The sequence below is a fragment of the Tachyglossus aculeatus genome, chromosome X1, assembly GCF_015852505.1.
Source record: "Tachyglossus aculeatus isolate mTacAcu1 chromosome X1, mTacAcu1.pri, whole genome shotgun sequence".
Lineage (NCBI taxonomy): Eukaryota > Metazoa > Chordata > Mammalia > Monotremata > Tachyglossidae > Tachyglossus > Tachyglossus aculeatus.
Window position 1 is genome coordinate 74467367 of NC_052101.1, and position 14476 is coordinate 74481842.

General features: G+C 44.5%; 1 protein-coding gene across 28 annotated transcripts in view; it reads right to left on the reverse strand.

The window, feature by feature from the left end:
* Nucleotides 1-14476, reverse strand: part of LOC119919809 (sarcolemma associated protein) — a 146882-nt gene that overhangs the window by 45144 nt on the left and 87262 nt on the right. For 8 of the 28 annotated variants that reach the window (XM_038740549.1, XM_038740523.1, XM_038740544.1 and 5 more), the window contains exons 10-12: nt 11902-12070; nt 11186-11236; nt 996-1058 (exon numbers count right to left, since the gene is read on the reverse strand). In XM_038740549.1, the coding sequence (XP_038596477.1) occupies nt 996-1058; nt 11186-11236; nt 11902-12070 (283 nt within the window). The remainder of the gene's footprint in view (nt 1-995; nt 1059-11185; nt 11237-11901; nt 12071-14476) is intronic. The other 20 variants (XM_038740541.1, XM_038740552.1, XM_038740548.1 and 17 more) reach the window with 3 other exon arrangements.

Genomic DNA, 14476 nt, shown 5'->3' on the forward strand with positions numbered 1-14476 from the left:
GCCAGTCCACACTCTTCATTCTGTTAATACCAACATAATCGTTCAGCCTCATTCTCGTCTCTCTTACCATCAACCTCTTGCTCGTGCCCTCCCTCCTGCCTGGAACGCCCTCCCCCTTAACATCTGATAGATAACTATTCTCTCCCATCTTCAAAATACTATTAAAATCTCATCTCCTCACCAGGAAGCTTTCCCAGACTAATCTCTTATCCCCTCAACCTATTTTCCCTCCCTACAACATCATCTGTGTACTTGAGTCTGTACCCACTAAGCACTTAGGTCCTTCTCACCTCCACAACACTTATAATAATAATAATGATAGCATTTATTAAGCGCTATGTGCAAAGCACTGTTCTAAGCGCTGGGGAGGTTACAAGGTGATCAGGTTGTCCCAGGGGGAGTTCACAGTCTTAATCCCCATTTTTCAGATGAGGTAACTGAGGCACAGAGAACGATGATGATGATGATGGTATTTGATAAGTGCTTACTATGTGCAAAGCAGGTTCTAAGCGATGGGGAGGTTATAAGGTGATCAGGTTGTCCCACGGGGAGCTCACAGTTTTAATCCCCATTTTACAGATGAGGTAACTGAGGCACAGAGAAATTAAGCGACTTGCCCAAAGTCACACAGCTGACAACTGGCGGAGTTGGGATTTGAACCCATGACCTCTGACTCCAAAGCCCTTGCTCTTTCCACTGAGCCACACTGCTTCTCATATATTCACATCCTTATTCTCGGTTGCTTCCCCTACCTATAATTTTATTGTCTGTCTCCTCCATTAGAGGGTAAGATCCTTAAGGGCAGGATAATGTCCACTTACTCTACTGTACTCACCCAAGCACTTAGTACAGTGCTCTGCACAGAGTGAGCGATCAAGAAATACCATTATTTATACCTCTTACAAAAAATATTAACAATATCACTTATCTATCTCCTGGCATTTCAAGGCAATTTGTTATCAATGGGGTCAATGTGAAAAATGCTCTGTACTCACTCTGGCACTTTGTGAACTGTTGAATAAAAGTGTAGTCCCCGCCACTCTTTGAAAGAAAGTGCTCTAATAAAGAAAAAAACACCTTTTAAGGATAAGTTTTTTAGAATCAATAATGAAGTTGCTAAAATTGAAACATTTGCACATTTGTAATTTGGCATTACACTAACAGAAGTTGACTATAGTTAAGGTATTGCTGGTCATCAGATAAAAATCAAGTTATAATTAGGAGCTAATAAAAGTGATTATTTTGTACATGACTGCATCATTACTTATTTAAACTTTTAATTCATAAAGGTGTAGCTTTTGTACAGTGGTCTTATTTTTAAAGTATTTATTATAAATATATAAAATCTAATTTGGTTTACAGTGAAATAATACTCATATACAGATCATGAAAAGTTAAATGATATTAACTATAAATTGCATATAGTAAATTATATAATTTATAATTACAAATCATAAATTAAATATATTGGCTGAAAATGCACTGTTTGATTTTTACCACTGAATCATAAGTGGCTTTCCTGTGGTTCGTTAACCTTGATTTTTCAAACTAATCATTTTGGGAATTTAAGTGTCAAAATACATTATACTTAAACACTAGGCGCTTATTAGAAATAACAATTTTTTATGTTTCATTCCTAAGGGTTATCTAACAGTTAGAAACAGTATCATCCCTGCATTTTTTGTTCACTTTCAAATTGTAAATATTTCCTATGTGTCCCTTGGCTTGCAGTCTATGTTCCTTCTCTTAAGAAAACAATACTGTATTTACCCTCTTCAAAATTTCCAAATACCACTGACAATACAATTCCAAGATTAGGAGTGGCTTGTTAACATGTTCTCTCCAGATTGTAGCAGTAGACTTTTTTTCTGCAGTTGGAATTATGTATAAGAAATATTATTACATTTAGTTCTTATTTTCCTGCTACTTTGGTAGCTAATTTAAGCTAACGTTTAAGTCTTCTAAACCTCAATGACTATGCCTTTTAACCAGTCAAGTATATGTCATTGTAAAGTGAGCTTTACATGGAAAAAATCTCGGTCTGCTTCAACTTTACATCCCAAAGGCAGGAACCATATGTTTGGTTTTAAGAATGTCAATTACAATTTGAGAGGTCAATCAAAATATATTATGCCATCTGTAAAAAAAAAAAGGTCGCAAGAATAGCGTGAAACTTATGGGAGAGATTTTCCAAAGAGTGTTAGTACAGTGCTCTGCACACAGTAAGTACTCAAAAAAAAAAACACTGGTTGGTAAACTGTGGCTGAGAAAGCTTCCTTTCATTATTCCCCTTCTATTTCTCTCCATTTTCTGTTTTTATAAATGAGTCCTAGAAAGATGATTCAATTATCATGAAACATTTTTGAGGCAAATTAACCACATATGGATGGGCTTCTAAGCACTACTTCCAAGCACTACAGTCTCCTGTCTCTGAATATCCTCTCAGCCTCCTAACAGCCTCATTCATTTTTCGTTCTCATTTACTGTTTCTTCACGTCATCTCTCTCCACCCAACCCCTTCCTATCCCTTGCACCATCCTCACCCTATCCTATCCTATCCCAGGTTCGCCCCTCACCACCCTCCCTCTCCCCACGCCAGCCCCCCATCAGGTCACTCTCATCCAACCCTGCCCCACGCCTCATGCCATCCCCCGGCCCCAGCCTCAGCCAAGTGTAGCCTGCTCCATAAACTGGAAAGCTCTTCATCCTTGACCTGTTCCTGTCCCAGTCACTGCTCCTCATTGCCATCACTGAACTTGGCCCTCCTCAGATGACACTGTCTCCCCCTGCCTCTTTCTCTCTCTCTCAGGGGCCTCATCTTCTCTCACTCCCCACGACTCACTGCGAAAGAGGGAGGAGTCGGCTTCCTTCTCGGTCCCCAATGCCACTTTGGCACCATTCCACCTCCCCGATCCCTCTTTTCCTTCTTTGAAACTCATATCATCCATCTCTAATACCAACTCGTTACCCCACCTCCAACTTTCGGAACCATTTTGAGACCTTTCTCATGTTCCTTCTTGCTTTCTCCATCGCTACATTGATCCTTGGGGACTTGAATATCCTTGTGGTTGCTCCTTATGACCCTTCTGCTGCTTGCTTCCTGTCACTCCTCAACTCCGCTGACTCCTGCTCCGCCCCAGTTCACCCACTCACCAACTCGGACACACACTCAACCTCATTATCTCTAGTCACTGTAAAATCTCTACCCATGCCAACTCTGAAATCCTTCTATCTGACCACAACCTCCTCACCTGCCTTCTCTCCCACACACCCTCTCTCCGCAAATCAGTCCTGTTCCCCCACAGTGACCTGTGATCGACCAACACAGATTTTCTCAAGTCATCGTGCCCCACTTAGTCTCCAAACCCAAGCTACCTTCCCGTGACAACCAAATTTACAACCTCAACACCACCCTCTCTCCTGAACTTAACTCACTCTCTCCCCTATCCCTTCACCAAGAAGCAGGATGGCCTTGTGGATAGACCATAGGTCTGGGAGTCACAAAGACCCGGGCTCTAATCCCAGCTCCGTCACTTGTCTGCTCTGTGACCTTGGGCTGGTCACTTCACTTCTCTGTGCCCCAGTTTACAAATCCAGTAAGGACATAGAAACATATAAAACAAAAAAAAAAAAACAAACAGAAAATGGATAATTGCATCCGAAAGGTGGAATGAATAAGATTATCAAGCAGTAGACCAATTTGATAAACACTCAAATAACCAGAACAGGGAAACCAATAACAGACAAGAAAACTTGGTTACTAAGTTAATCAAACTGTTACAGCATCTTTTGTAATTTAAAAGTTATAAATACATATAACTACACTTCAAAATGTATATAAGATGTAAATTTGAGTTAACGAAAAAATAAATGCATTTCACAGGCTATAACAGTGCAACTCAACAGCACTGTCATAATTTCTGTTTTAACCCACTTTGAAAAGCTATCACGGAGTCACTGACTATATTTAGAAAAGAACAGTTTATCCATTAAACTATAATCTTTTTTATCCTATCTAGTTCTAAACTATATTGATCTTCACAAAAGAAACTGTTATTTGCCCTTTCCCCTTCACACTGGCATCCTCAATCTAGTGAAATGAACTTCACTCCCAACACATCATTTCCAGACACTCACACTAATGAATATATTTTGGGGTGCAGGGACCCAGGCACTTATCTTCCTTTCCCATTTGATGCTGAATATGCTTTGAAGATGGCATCCGTGAAACTGCTCAAGGATTAGGAAGCAGCGTGGCCTAGCGGAAAGAGCACGGTTCTGCTGTCTGGACTGACAGTGGGCAAGTCACTTAACTTCCCAGTGCCTCCGTTTCCTCATCTGTAAAATGAGGATTCAATACCTGTTCTTCCTCCTACTTACTGGGGCATTCCTCCTACTGTGAATGCTTGACACAAAGTAACACAACCGTCATCTCATCACCTTCTGTGGAACAATTTTCATAGCCATATAGAAGCCACTATAGCTTTTTTGTAGCACTTCAATTTATTAGGACACTTGGGGATACACTTTTCTCCAAACTGTCAATTTCCCAAATGCCCTCTGTCCCTTTTGACTCTGTTTTCTGCTCTGGCTTGTCAATGCTTAGGTAGCAGAATTCAGGGAGAACAGCCCCACCGTACTTATGAACATATCTGTAATTGCATTTACTTGTATTTATGTCTGTCTCCCCTCCCTCTAGACCGTAGCTCATTGTAAGCAGGGAATGTGTCTATTTGTTGCTGTACTGAACTCTCCCAAGCGCTCATTACAGTGCTCTGCACAAAGTAAGCACTCAATAAATACGATTGAATGAATTTTATGTTGCTAATGGAGCTCATTGGTTGTGTACAACTTCTCCAAGTACAGGTTGATATGTAAGCCTCATTTTTATCAGGTTTATCAGACCATAATTCTATGATGTCTTTGCAAAGCAAGGCACACGTACTCCTTTACATGAGTTTCTACTTATGGGCTTCCAAAGCACGGCTGTCAGCATACAGCAGTTTCTGACTGGCTGTATCAAAGAGGATTGATGATGTTTAAAGCCAGTTAAGTTGGAAAGTTTCCCAGTGGAGAGGTAGCAATCAATAGTATTTATTGAGCCCCTCAGTGTGTGCAGAACACAGAACTATATGCTTGGAATCAATCAATGGTATTTATTGGGTGCTTCCTGTGTGCACCACACTGCACTAAGCACTTGTGAGAGTAAAATACAATAGAGTTGGTAGACATGAACTCTGCCCTCAAGGGCTAGACAGCCTAGAAGGGGAGACAGACATTAAACTAAATTACAGACAAGGGAAGCAGCAGAGCAATAGGATCTGTACATAAGTGCTTCGTGGGTGGGTTATCAAAGTGCTTAAGGGGTGCAGACCTAAGTGCATAAGCGATGCAGAGGAGAAGACAAATAGGGTGGAGAAATGAGGGGTTAGCTACAGAAGGCTTCTGGAAGGAGATAGATTTTAGTAGGGTTTGGAAGACAGGGAGTGGTGGTCTGTTGGACGTGAAGCGGGAGGGAGCTCCAGGCCAGAGTGAGGATGTGACCAAAGGGTTGGCAGTGAGACAGGTGAGATCAAGGTGTGTTAGTACATTGGAGTTGGAGGAGCAAAGTGTGCGGGCTGGAATGTAGTAGGAAATTAGCAAGGTCAGGTCAGAGTGGGAGAGCTGATTGAGCGCCTTACAGCCAATGATAAGGAGTTTCTGTTTGATGCAGCAAGGGATGGGCAACCACTGGAAGATTTTAAGGAGTGGGAAAATGGGGACGTGTACAGAATTTTTTTTTTTTTTTAGAAAAACGAATGGGGCAGCGGAGTGAATTATGCTCTGGAGTGGGGAGGTCAGCAAGGAGGCTGATGCAGTAGTCGAGGCAAAGTATGATAAGTGCTTGAACCAGTCAAGTTGCAGTTTGGATGAAGACAAAAGGGCTGATTCTAATAATAATTATGGTACTTGTTAAGTGCTTACTATGTGCCAAGCCCTGTTCTTAGTAGTGGGGTAGATACAAGTTAGGTTGGACACAGTCCCTGTCCCACAGAGGGCTTAATCCCCATTTTGCAGGTGTGGTAACAAGCACAGAGAAGTGAAGTGTCTTGCCCAAGGTCACATAGGAGACGTGGAGGAGCCAGGATTAGAACCCATAACCTTCTGACTCTCAGGCCCTGTGCTCTATCCACTAAGCCACGCTGATTCTAGAGATGCCATGAAGGTTGAACCAACAGGATTTGGAGACAGACTGAATATGTGGGTTGAATGAGAGACGAGCTGAGGATAATGCCAAGGTTACATGCTTGTGAGGCAGGGAGGATGGTGGTGTTACCAAAAGTGATGGGAAAGTCAGAGGGAAAACAGTGCTTGGATGGGAAGACGAGAAGTTCTGTTTTAGACATGTTAAGTTTGAGATGCCAGCAGGACATCAAGTAGACCTGTCCAAAAGGCAGGGAGAAATGCGAGACTGCAGAGGAGAGAGGTCGGGGTTGGAGAAGTAGATATGGGAATGATCTGGGTAGACAGTAGTCGAAGCTGTGAGAGCAAATGAATTATTCAGGGGAGTGCATGTTGCTGGAGAATAAAAGGGGACCCAGAACTGAGCCTTGAGGAACTCCCATAGTTAGAGGGTGGGAGGCACAGGAGGAGCCTGGGAGAGACTGAGGATGAGCCACCAGAGGGTCAGGAGAACGAGGAGAGGACAGTGTTTCCGGAGAAGAGGGGGAGCCACAGTGTCAAAGGCAGCTGAACGGTCAAGGAAGATTAGGATGGAGTAGAGGCTGCTGGACTGGGCAAAAGGTCAATGGTGACCTTAGGAAGGGCAGTTTCTGTGGAGTGGAGAGGGCGAAAGTCAGATTGCAGGTGGTCATGGACAGAACTGGAAGAGAGGAAGAGAAGGCAGTGGGTATAAACGACTCACTCAAGGTGTTTAGAAAGGAATGGTAGGCAGGAGATGGGGTGATAACTGGAGGGAGGCGGGGGAGGGTTTAAAGATTTTTCTTTTTTACGATAGGAGATACATGGGTGTGTTTGAAAGCAGTGGGGAAGGAGCCCGTCTCACAAGCCCGCAACCTTGGTGTCATCCTCGACTCCGCTCTCTCGTTCACCCCTCACATCCAAGCCGTCACCAAAACCTGCCGGTCTCAGCTCTGCAACACTGCCAAGATCCGCCCTTTCCTCTCCATCCAAACCGCTACCCTGCTCGTTCAAGCTCTCATCCTATCCCGTCTGGACTACTGCATCAGCCTTCTCTCTGATCTCCCATCCTCGTGTCTCTCCCCACTTCAATCCATACTTCATGCTGCTGCCCGGATTGTCTTTGTCCTGAAACGCTCTGGGCATGTTACTCCCCTCCTCAAAAATCTCCAGTGGCTACCAATCAATCTGTGCATCAGGCAATAAACTCCTCACCCAGGGCTTCAAGGCTCTCCATCACCTCACCCCCTCCTACCTCACCTCCCTTCTCTCCTTCTACAGCCCACCCTGCACCCTCCGCTCCTCTGCCGCTAATCTCCTCACCGTGCCTCGTTCTCGCCTGTCCCGCCATCGACCCCCGGTCCACGTCATCCCCCTGGCCTGGAATGCCCTCCCTCTGCCCATCCGCCAAGCTAGCTCTCTTCCTCCCTTCAAGGCCCTACTGAGCGCTCACCTACTCCAGGTGGCCTTCCCAGACTGAGCCCCTTCCTTCCTCTCCCCCTCGTCCCCCTCTCCACCCCCCATCTTACCTCCTTCCCTTCCCCACAGCACCTGTATATATGTATATATGTTTGTACATATTTGTTACTCTATTTATTTATTTTACTTGTACATATCTATTCTATTTATTTTATTTTGTTAGTATGTTTGGTTTTGTTCTCTGTCTCCCCCTTTTAGACTGTGAGCCTACTGTTGGGTAGGGACTGTCTCTATATGTTGCCAACTTGTACTTCCCAAGCGCTTAGTACAGTGCTCTGCACACAGTAAGCGCTCAATAAATATGATTGATGATGATGATGATGAGCCATGTAAGCAAGCGACTGAAGGTGGTGATCAGGGAGGGAAGAAGGGAAGGGGAAAATGTTTTAATGGGGTACAGAAAAACAGGGTTGGAGGCACAGGCGGAGGGGGTAGATTTTAAGAGGAGGCGGGTGATCCGAGGTACTGCTGGGAAAGAAGAGAGAGTCAGAGATGGGGCAGGAGGAGGGTGGGGCTGGAAAATGGCCGGACAGATTTTAGGGAGATCATGTCTGAAAGCGTACAAAAGAATCAGTAGACATTATCATCAAATCTGACAGGTTTCAGTTCCTCCCACTTTCAAAGCAAGCTCTCCTAAAATGCCACCTCCTTGAAGAAGCCTTCCCTGATTAATTACCAGCATCCTTAGTTGTATACACCCCATCAACAATCTCTAGCACTTATGAACTCACAGAGACTCATCTCCAGCCCATTTATTCAACAGCACCTTCAACTGCTTATTTTGACCAGGCTATCTGTACATAATTTTAAATCTGTCTCCCCCTTTTGTACTATACACGTGATTTGGAAGTAGCGTGGCTCAATGGAAAGAGCCCAGGCTTGGGAGTCAGAGGTCGTGGGTTCTAATCCCAGCTCCCCACTTGTCTGCTGTGTGACCTTGGGCAAGTCACTTAACTTCTCTGTGCCTCAGTTCCCTCATCTGGAAAATGGGGATTAAGACTGTGAGCCCCACGTGGGACAATGTGATTACCTTGTATCTCCCCCAGCGCTTAGAACAGTGCTTGGCACATAGTAAGCGTTTAACAAATACCAACATTATTATTATTATTATTATTTTGGGGTAGGGAACGGGGAGCACGGCCCTTCTTTGTACTTCCCAGGCAGTTAGTATGGTGCAGTGTGCAAAATGGGTGCTCAGTAAGTACTAATACTACTCCTGCTGATCCCTGCCCTCAAGATTACAATCTAATGGGGAAACAGGCACTAAAATATGGTAAAGATAGGAGGAAGAAGAAAAAGGGGATTGAGTAGATGAGTTAGTGCTTAAGTTAGATAGGTACAGAACTGCTACAGGAGGTTGTGAAAACACAAGTGCGATGGCGGCAGAAAAGTACAGAGCGATGTTTTAGAAAAATAACTTGGGCAGCAAATAATAGTGGCTGAGTAATAATAATAATAGCTTTGTTATTTGCGAGGTGCCAAGCCCTGAACTAAGCACTGGGATAGGTACAAGATAATCAGGTCTAAAGAGGAGGGAAAACAGGTATTTAATCTTCATTTTACAGACTGAGGAAACTGAGGCACAGGCAAGTTAAGTAACTCAACCACGGTCAAGCGCAGGCGCGTGGCAGTAGGATCTGGGTTCTCTGATTCCCAACTCTGTAATCTCTCCACTAGGCCACACTACTCCTCATGCGCAGCAGCACAGAAAAAGTGGACTACGACAAACTACAACCCAGCCCTGCTTCACTCTGAAGGTGACAGTGAAAGACTAAATCAGGACAGCTTCAACTCAACTCAACCCACCACATCCTTTTGGAGTAATCTACGTCTTGGGCAACTTCTTGGGGCAGTCAGATTTGCCTAGCATTTGCCAAAGCACTCGTCTGTCGGTATCAGAACTGTCGGGATCAACAGCTTTTGTTACATCTATGAGGAGAGAGAGCCCTCGGATGCTTTCTGCTTTTTTCCTCTACCCGTGCTGTAAAAATCACATTTTCTGTGCTATAATTTGGACCAAAGTCACACTGCAATACAGGTAGTACATGGGTAGCTAAATTCTTCAGCAGCCTGTCCTGAAAGAGTCTGGCTTAAATCTTGCAAACACAGGAAAGCAGCAGAATATTCCAGTCGTTTCCACTGTCAACTCTCCATCCCCTTTTTTCTTGAAAATGGTCATTACGGTGACATATTTATAGTCCTGAACTACCTCTTGGGGGTTGCATTATGTTGAGGGAGAGTTCTTGTAAGACACCTGAGCCATGTTTTTAGACTTCTGCAGAAATGCCATCAGACCTAACTGCTTGACCATTTTTCTTTCCAAGGTAGGGATTATGGAAGTACACTCCCTTGGAGCTCAGGTCATGTGTCTGCATGTTGAGAAGGGCATTGCAGGGAGAATACAAAAGAGACAGAAGACATAATCCTTCCCCTCAAGGAGCTTAAAATCTAACTGGGGAAAAGACACAAAGTAATTTACAGATAGGAGAGAATGCTGAAATAATAAAGATTACAATCTCTCTGAACAACAGTGCTCCTCTGGGAGGGGGTTGTAAACATATAAGTGCTGAGGTGGTGCTAAGCTCCTTGTGGCTAGGGAAAGTGTCTGTTTATTGTTGTATTATACTCTTCCCAGCCCATAGTAGAGTGCTCTGCATACAGTAAGTGCTCAAAAAATACCACTGAATGAATGAATAAATAAATAAATGCTTACGATGATAACTAAGACGGTGTCTCTGGCTCTGAGAAAACTTAGATGGTAGTTAGGAAAGGTCTCCTGGCACCGATGTTGCTTCTAGGCACAAGCCTAGTAGCTATCCCAGAATTGCTAGTTTCTCAATAGGACCTAGTGCAGCACCAGCCGTTGTTTCTGCCTCTTCTTCCACAGGGTTTTTTAAAGTCAATTTAATAAAGAAGGCTGCTCTTCGAGAAGATACATGGCTTCAAAAAATAGAGGGGAGGAGAGGCACAGAGCAAGGCGGTCCGGAGTCTGGGGCGGAGAGGATAAGTACACAACTTCCCTGTGAGGAGGATGTTGGACCCCCAGGCAGAAGTACTTCACTGGGGCTTAAAGCAAGAGCAATTCTAGGGCAATGAATATGCACTGGGCCTTCAAAAAACAGTTTTTCAAATGTCACAAAAATTTAAGCAGAGTCACTTGAATTGTCCTTTAGCAAACTGTATTTATACCTCACATACATGTGGCAGTCAAATGATCACTATTACAAAAAAAACCTTTTGCTTGCTCCAATAAGTAGCTATCTGCACTAATTTTCTTGTACATGTTAAAAAAAAAGCCAACTGAGTTTATGCTGTGTGGCCCGATGGCCAATAAAACAGACTCTAGAACAAATGCAAATGTGCTCATGAGAAAACAGAGACAGACCGTTTTAAAGCTGGAATTGGATGGCCTATAGATTTTACCCCCAATTTCAACACATTTCCAATTAAATATCCCAATCACTAGCTATTCGCCTGACGGAAAATAGATTTTATCAGTAAAAATCATTTAGTCTTTTTACACTACCTTTTTCTGTGCTCCCATTAATTTTAGGTAAGAAGTCATCAACTTGTATCCCTAGGATTAAGAAAGGGTATCATTTCCTTATCCAAGCAAATTATTACTTTTAAGATTGAGCTCAAGGGCAGCTATGGCATTCTATACTCCTATTTTAATGCCCCACAGAGAGTGTCCCAACATTCTTTTTCAACATTAGGACACAGACTCTTAATTCTGTTTCGGACTATTGTAATGCTGATAATGATTATGTCTAAAGAACAAAGGAAGAAAGTCCTGTTTATGTGTGTGTGTGTGATGTAGCTATACCACCTACTTGGGCCCTTAGGTACGTTTTATTCCTGATTGATTTGCCTTACACCCCTCCCAAAATTTAAACAATGGCGCCCCCTGGTGGCATTGCTTCACCCAACTACATCTTAGTAAAAAGTTACTTTCCTGAAACAATGTGTTTAAATGTATTTCACCGCAAGTTAATTAGAAAGATTCTTTCCCTCCCGACGAATTGAGTGCCAAAGTGAAGCAACAGGGTCAAAGGTTAGGTTATAAAATCCAGCTTTGAACACAACAACTTAGAGATCACACCTACCTACGCTGTGGTATTCCCTAATAGCTTTTCTTTTGAAGATTCTCTAACTGTACGGTAAACAAAATTTCAAGAAGTTGATATTTCACAGATTAAAGGGAAAAATAAAATCATACAAATTTCCTGATTAGTTGAGTACCTTGTAAAGCAGTTAGTCGTTCATTGGTGAAGTCATTATCTGCTTGCAAAGCTTCTATTTTTGCCTGGAGCTCTTGTTCTTTTTCTTCCATTTCATCTATTTTATGCTGTAATTCCTTTTTTTCAGCTAGTCCCTTCTGCTGCATTTCCTCTTGTCTTCCTTCTACTAGCTGTTCAAAAAACAAAAATTAAGTTTGCAATTACCCAAGGGAAACCTGGTACAATCTGCATAAGTGACAACTTTTTTTAAAAAAACTTACATTTTCGACCCTTTCCAAAATCCACCCTTTTTAGGGAAGATGCACAAGGCTATTGAACCTCATTTAGACTACTTTTCAGAGATGATTTCAAGCTAACTTCTCCCTTTGGCCTAATTTTGTACATAAAAAATGGATCATCATCATCACCATCAATCGTATTTATTGAGCGCTTACTATGTGCAGAGCACTGTACTAAGTGCTTGGGAAGTACAAATTGGCAACATGTAGAGACAGTCCTTACTCAACAGTGGGCTCACAGTCTAAAACGGGGAGACAGAGAACAAAACCAAACATACTAACAAAATAAAATAAATAGAAGAGATATGTACAAGTAAAATAAATAAATAAATAAATAAATAGAGTAAAAAAATATGTACAAACATATATACATATATACAGGTGCTGTGGGGAAGGGAAGGAGGTAAGATGGGGGGGATGGAGAGGGGGACGAGGGGGAGAGGAAAGAAGGGGCTCAGTCTGGGAAGGCCTCCTGGAGGACGTGAGCTCTCAGTAGGGCCTTGAAGGGAGGAAGAAAGCTAGCTTGGCGGATGGGCGGAGGGAGGGCATTCCAGGCCCGGGGGATGACGTGGGCCGGGGGTCGATGGCGGGACAGGCGAGAACGAGGTACAGTGAGGAGATCAGCGGTGGAGGAGCGGAGGGTGCGGACTGGGCTGTAGAAGGAGAGAAGGGAGGTGAGGTAGGAGGGGGCGAGGTGATGGAGAGCCTTGAAGCCCAGGGTGAGGAGTTTCTGCCTGATGCGCAGATTGATTGGTAGCCACTGGAGATTTTTGAGGAGGGGAGTGATATGCCCAGAGCGTTTCTGGACAAAGATAATCCGGGCAGCAGCATGAAGTATGGATTGAAGTGGAGAGAGACACGAGGATGGGAGATCAGAGAGAAGGCTGATGCAGTAGTCCAGACGGGATAGGATGCGAGCTTGAATGAGCAGGGTAGTGGTTGGGATGGAGAGGAAAGGGCGGATCTTGGCAATGTTGTGGAGCTGAGACCGGCAGGTTTTGGTCACGGCTTGGATGTGAGGGGTGAATGAGAGAGCGGAGTCGAGGATGACACCAAGGTTGCGGGCTTGTGAGACGGGAAGGATGGTAGTGCCGTCAACAGAGATGGGAAAGTCAGGGAGAGGGCAAGGTTTGGGAGGGAAGACAAGGAGTTCAGTCTTCGACATGTTGAGCTTTAGGTGGCGGGCAGACATCCAGATGGAGATGTCCTGAAGGCAGGAGGAGATGCGAGCCTGGAGAGAGAGGGAGAGAGCAGGGGCAGAGATGTAGATCTGGGTGTCATCAGCGTAGAGATGATAGTTGAAGCCGTGGGAGCGAATGAGGTCACCAAGGGAGTGCGTGTAGATCGAGAACAGAAGGGGACCAAGCACTGAACCTTGGGGAACCCCCACAGTGAGAGAATGGGAGGGGGAGGAGGAGCCTGCAAAAGAGACTGAGAAAGAACGACCGGAGAGGTAAGAGGAGAACGAGGAGAGGACGGAGTCTGTGGAGCCAAGGTCAGATAGCGTGTTGAGAAGAAGGGGGTGGTCCACAGTGTCAAAGACAGCTGAGAGGTCGAGGAGGATTAGGACAGAGTAGGAGCCGTTGGATTTGGCAAGCAGGAGGTCATTGGTGACCTTTGAGAGGGCAGTTTCCGTGGAATGTAGGGGGCGGAAGCCAGACTGGAGGGGGTTGAGGAGAGAGTTGTTATTGAGGAATTCTAGGCAGCGAGTGTAGACAACTCGTTCAAGGAGTTTGGAAAGGAATGGTAGGAGGGATATGGGACGATAACTAGAAGGTGAGGTGGGGTCAAGAGAGGGTTTTTTTAGGATGGGAGAGACATGGGCATGTTTGAAGGCAGAGGGGAAGGAACCAGTGGAGAGTGAGCGGTTGAAGATGGAAGTTAAGGAGGGGAGAAGGGATGGAGTGAGAGATTTCATGAGATGAGAGGGAATGGGGTCAGAAGCACAGGTGGCCGGAGTAGCACTTGAGAGGAAGGAGGACAGCTCCTCTGAGGACACTGCTGGGAAGGATGGGAGAGTAGCAGAGAGTGTTGAGAGCCAGGGGGATGGAGAAAGGGGGGAAGAGACTTTGGGGAGGTCGGACCTGATGGATTTAATTTTGTTAATGAAGTAGGAGGCCAGATCGTTGGGGGTGAGGGAAGGAGGAGGGGGAGGAACCGGGGGCCTGAGAAGGGAGTTGAGTGTACGGAAGAGCTGGTGGGGGTGATGGGCATGGGTGTCAATAACAGGTAGTAAGGAACAGCGTTCCCAGAACCCACCCTTCAAGCAGAAAGAGTACCTACCTATACAACTCCTCT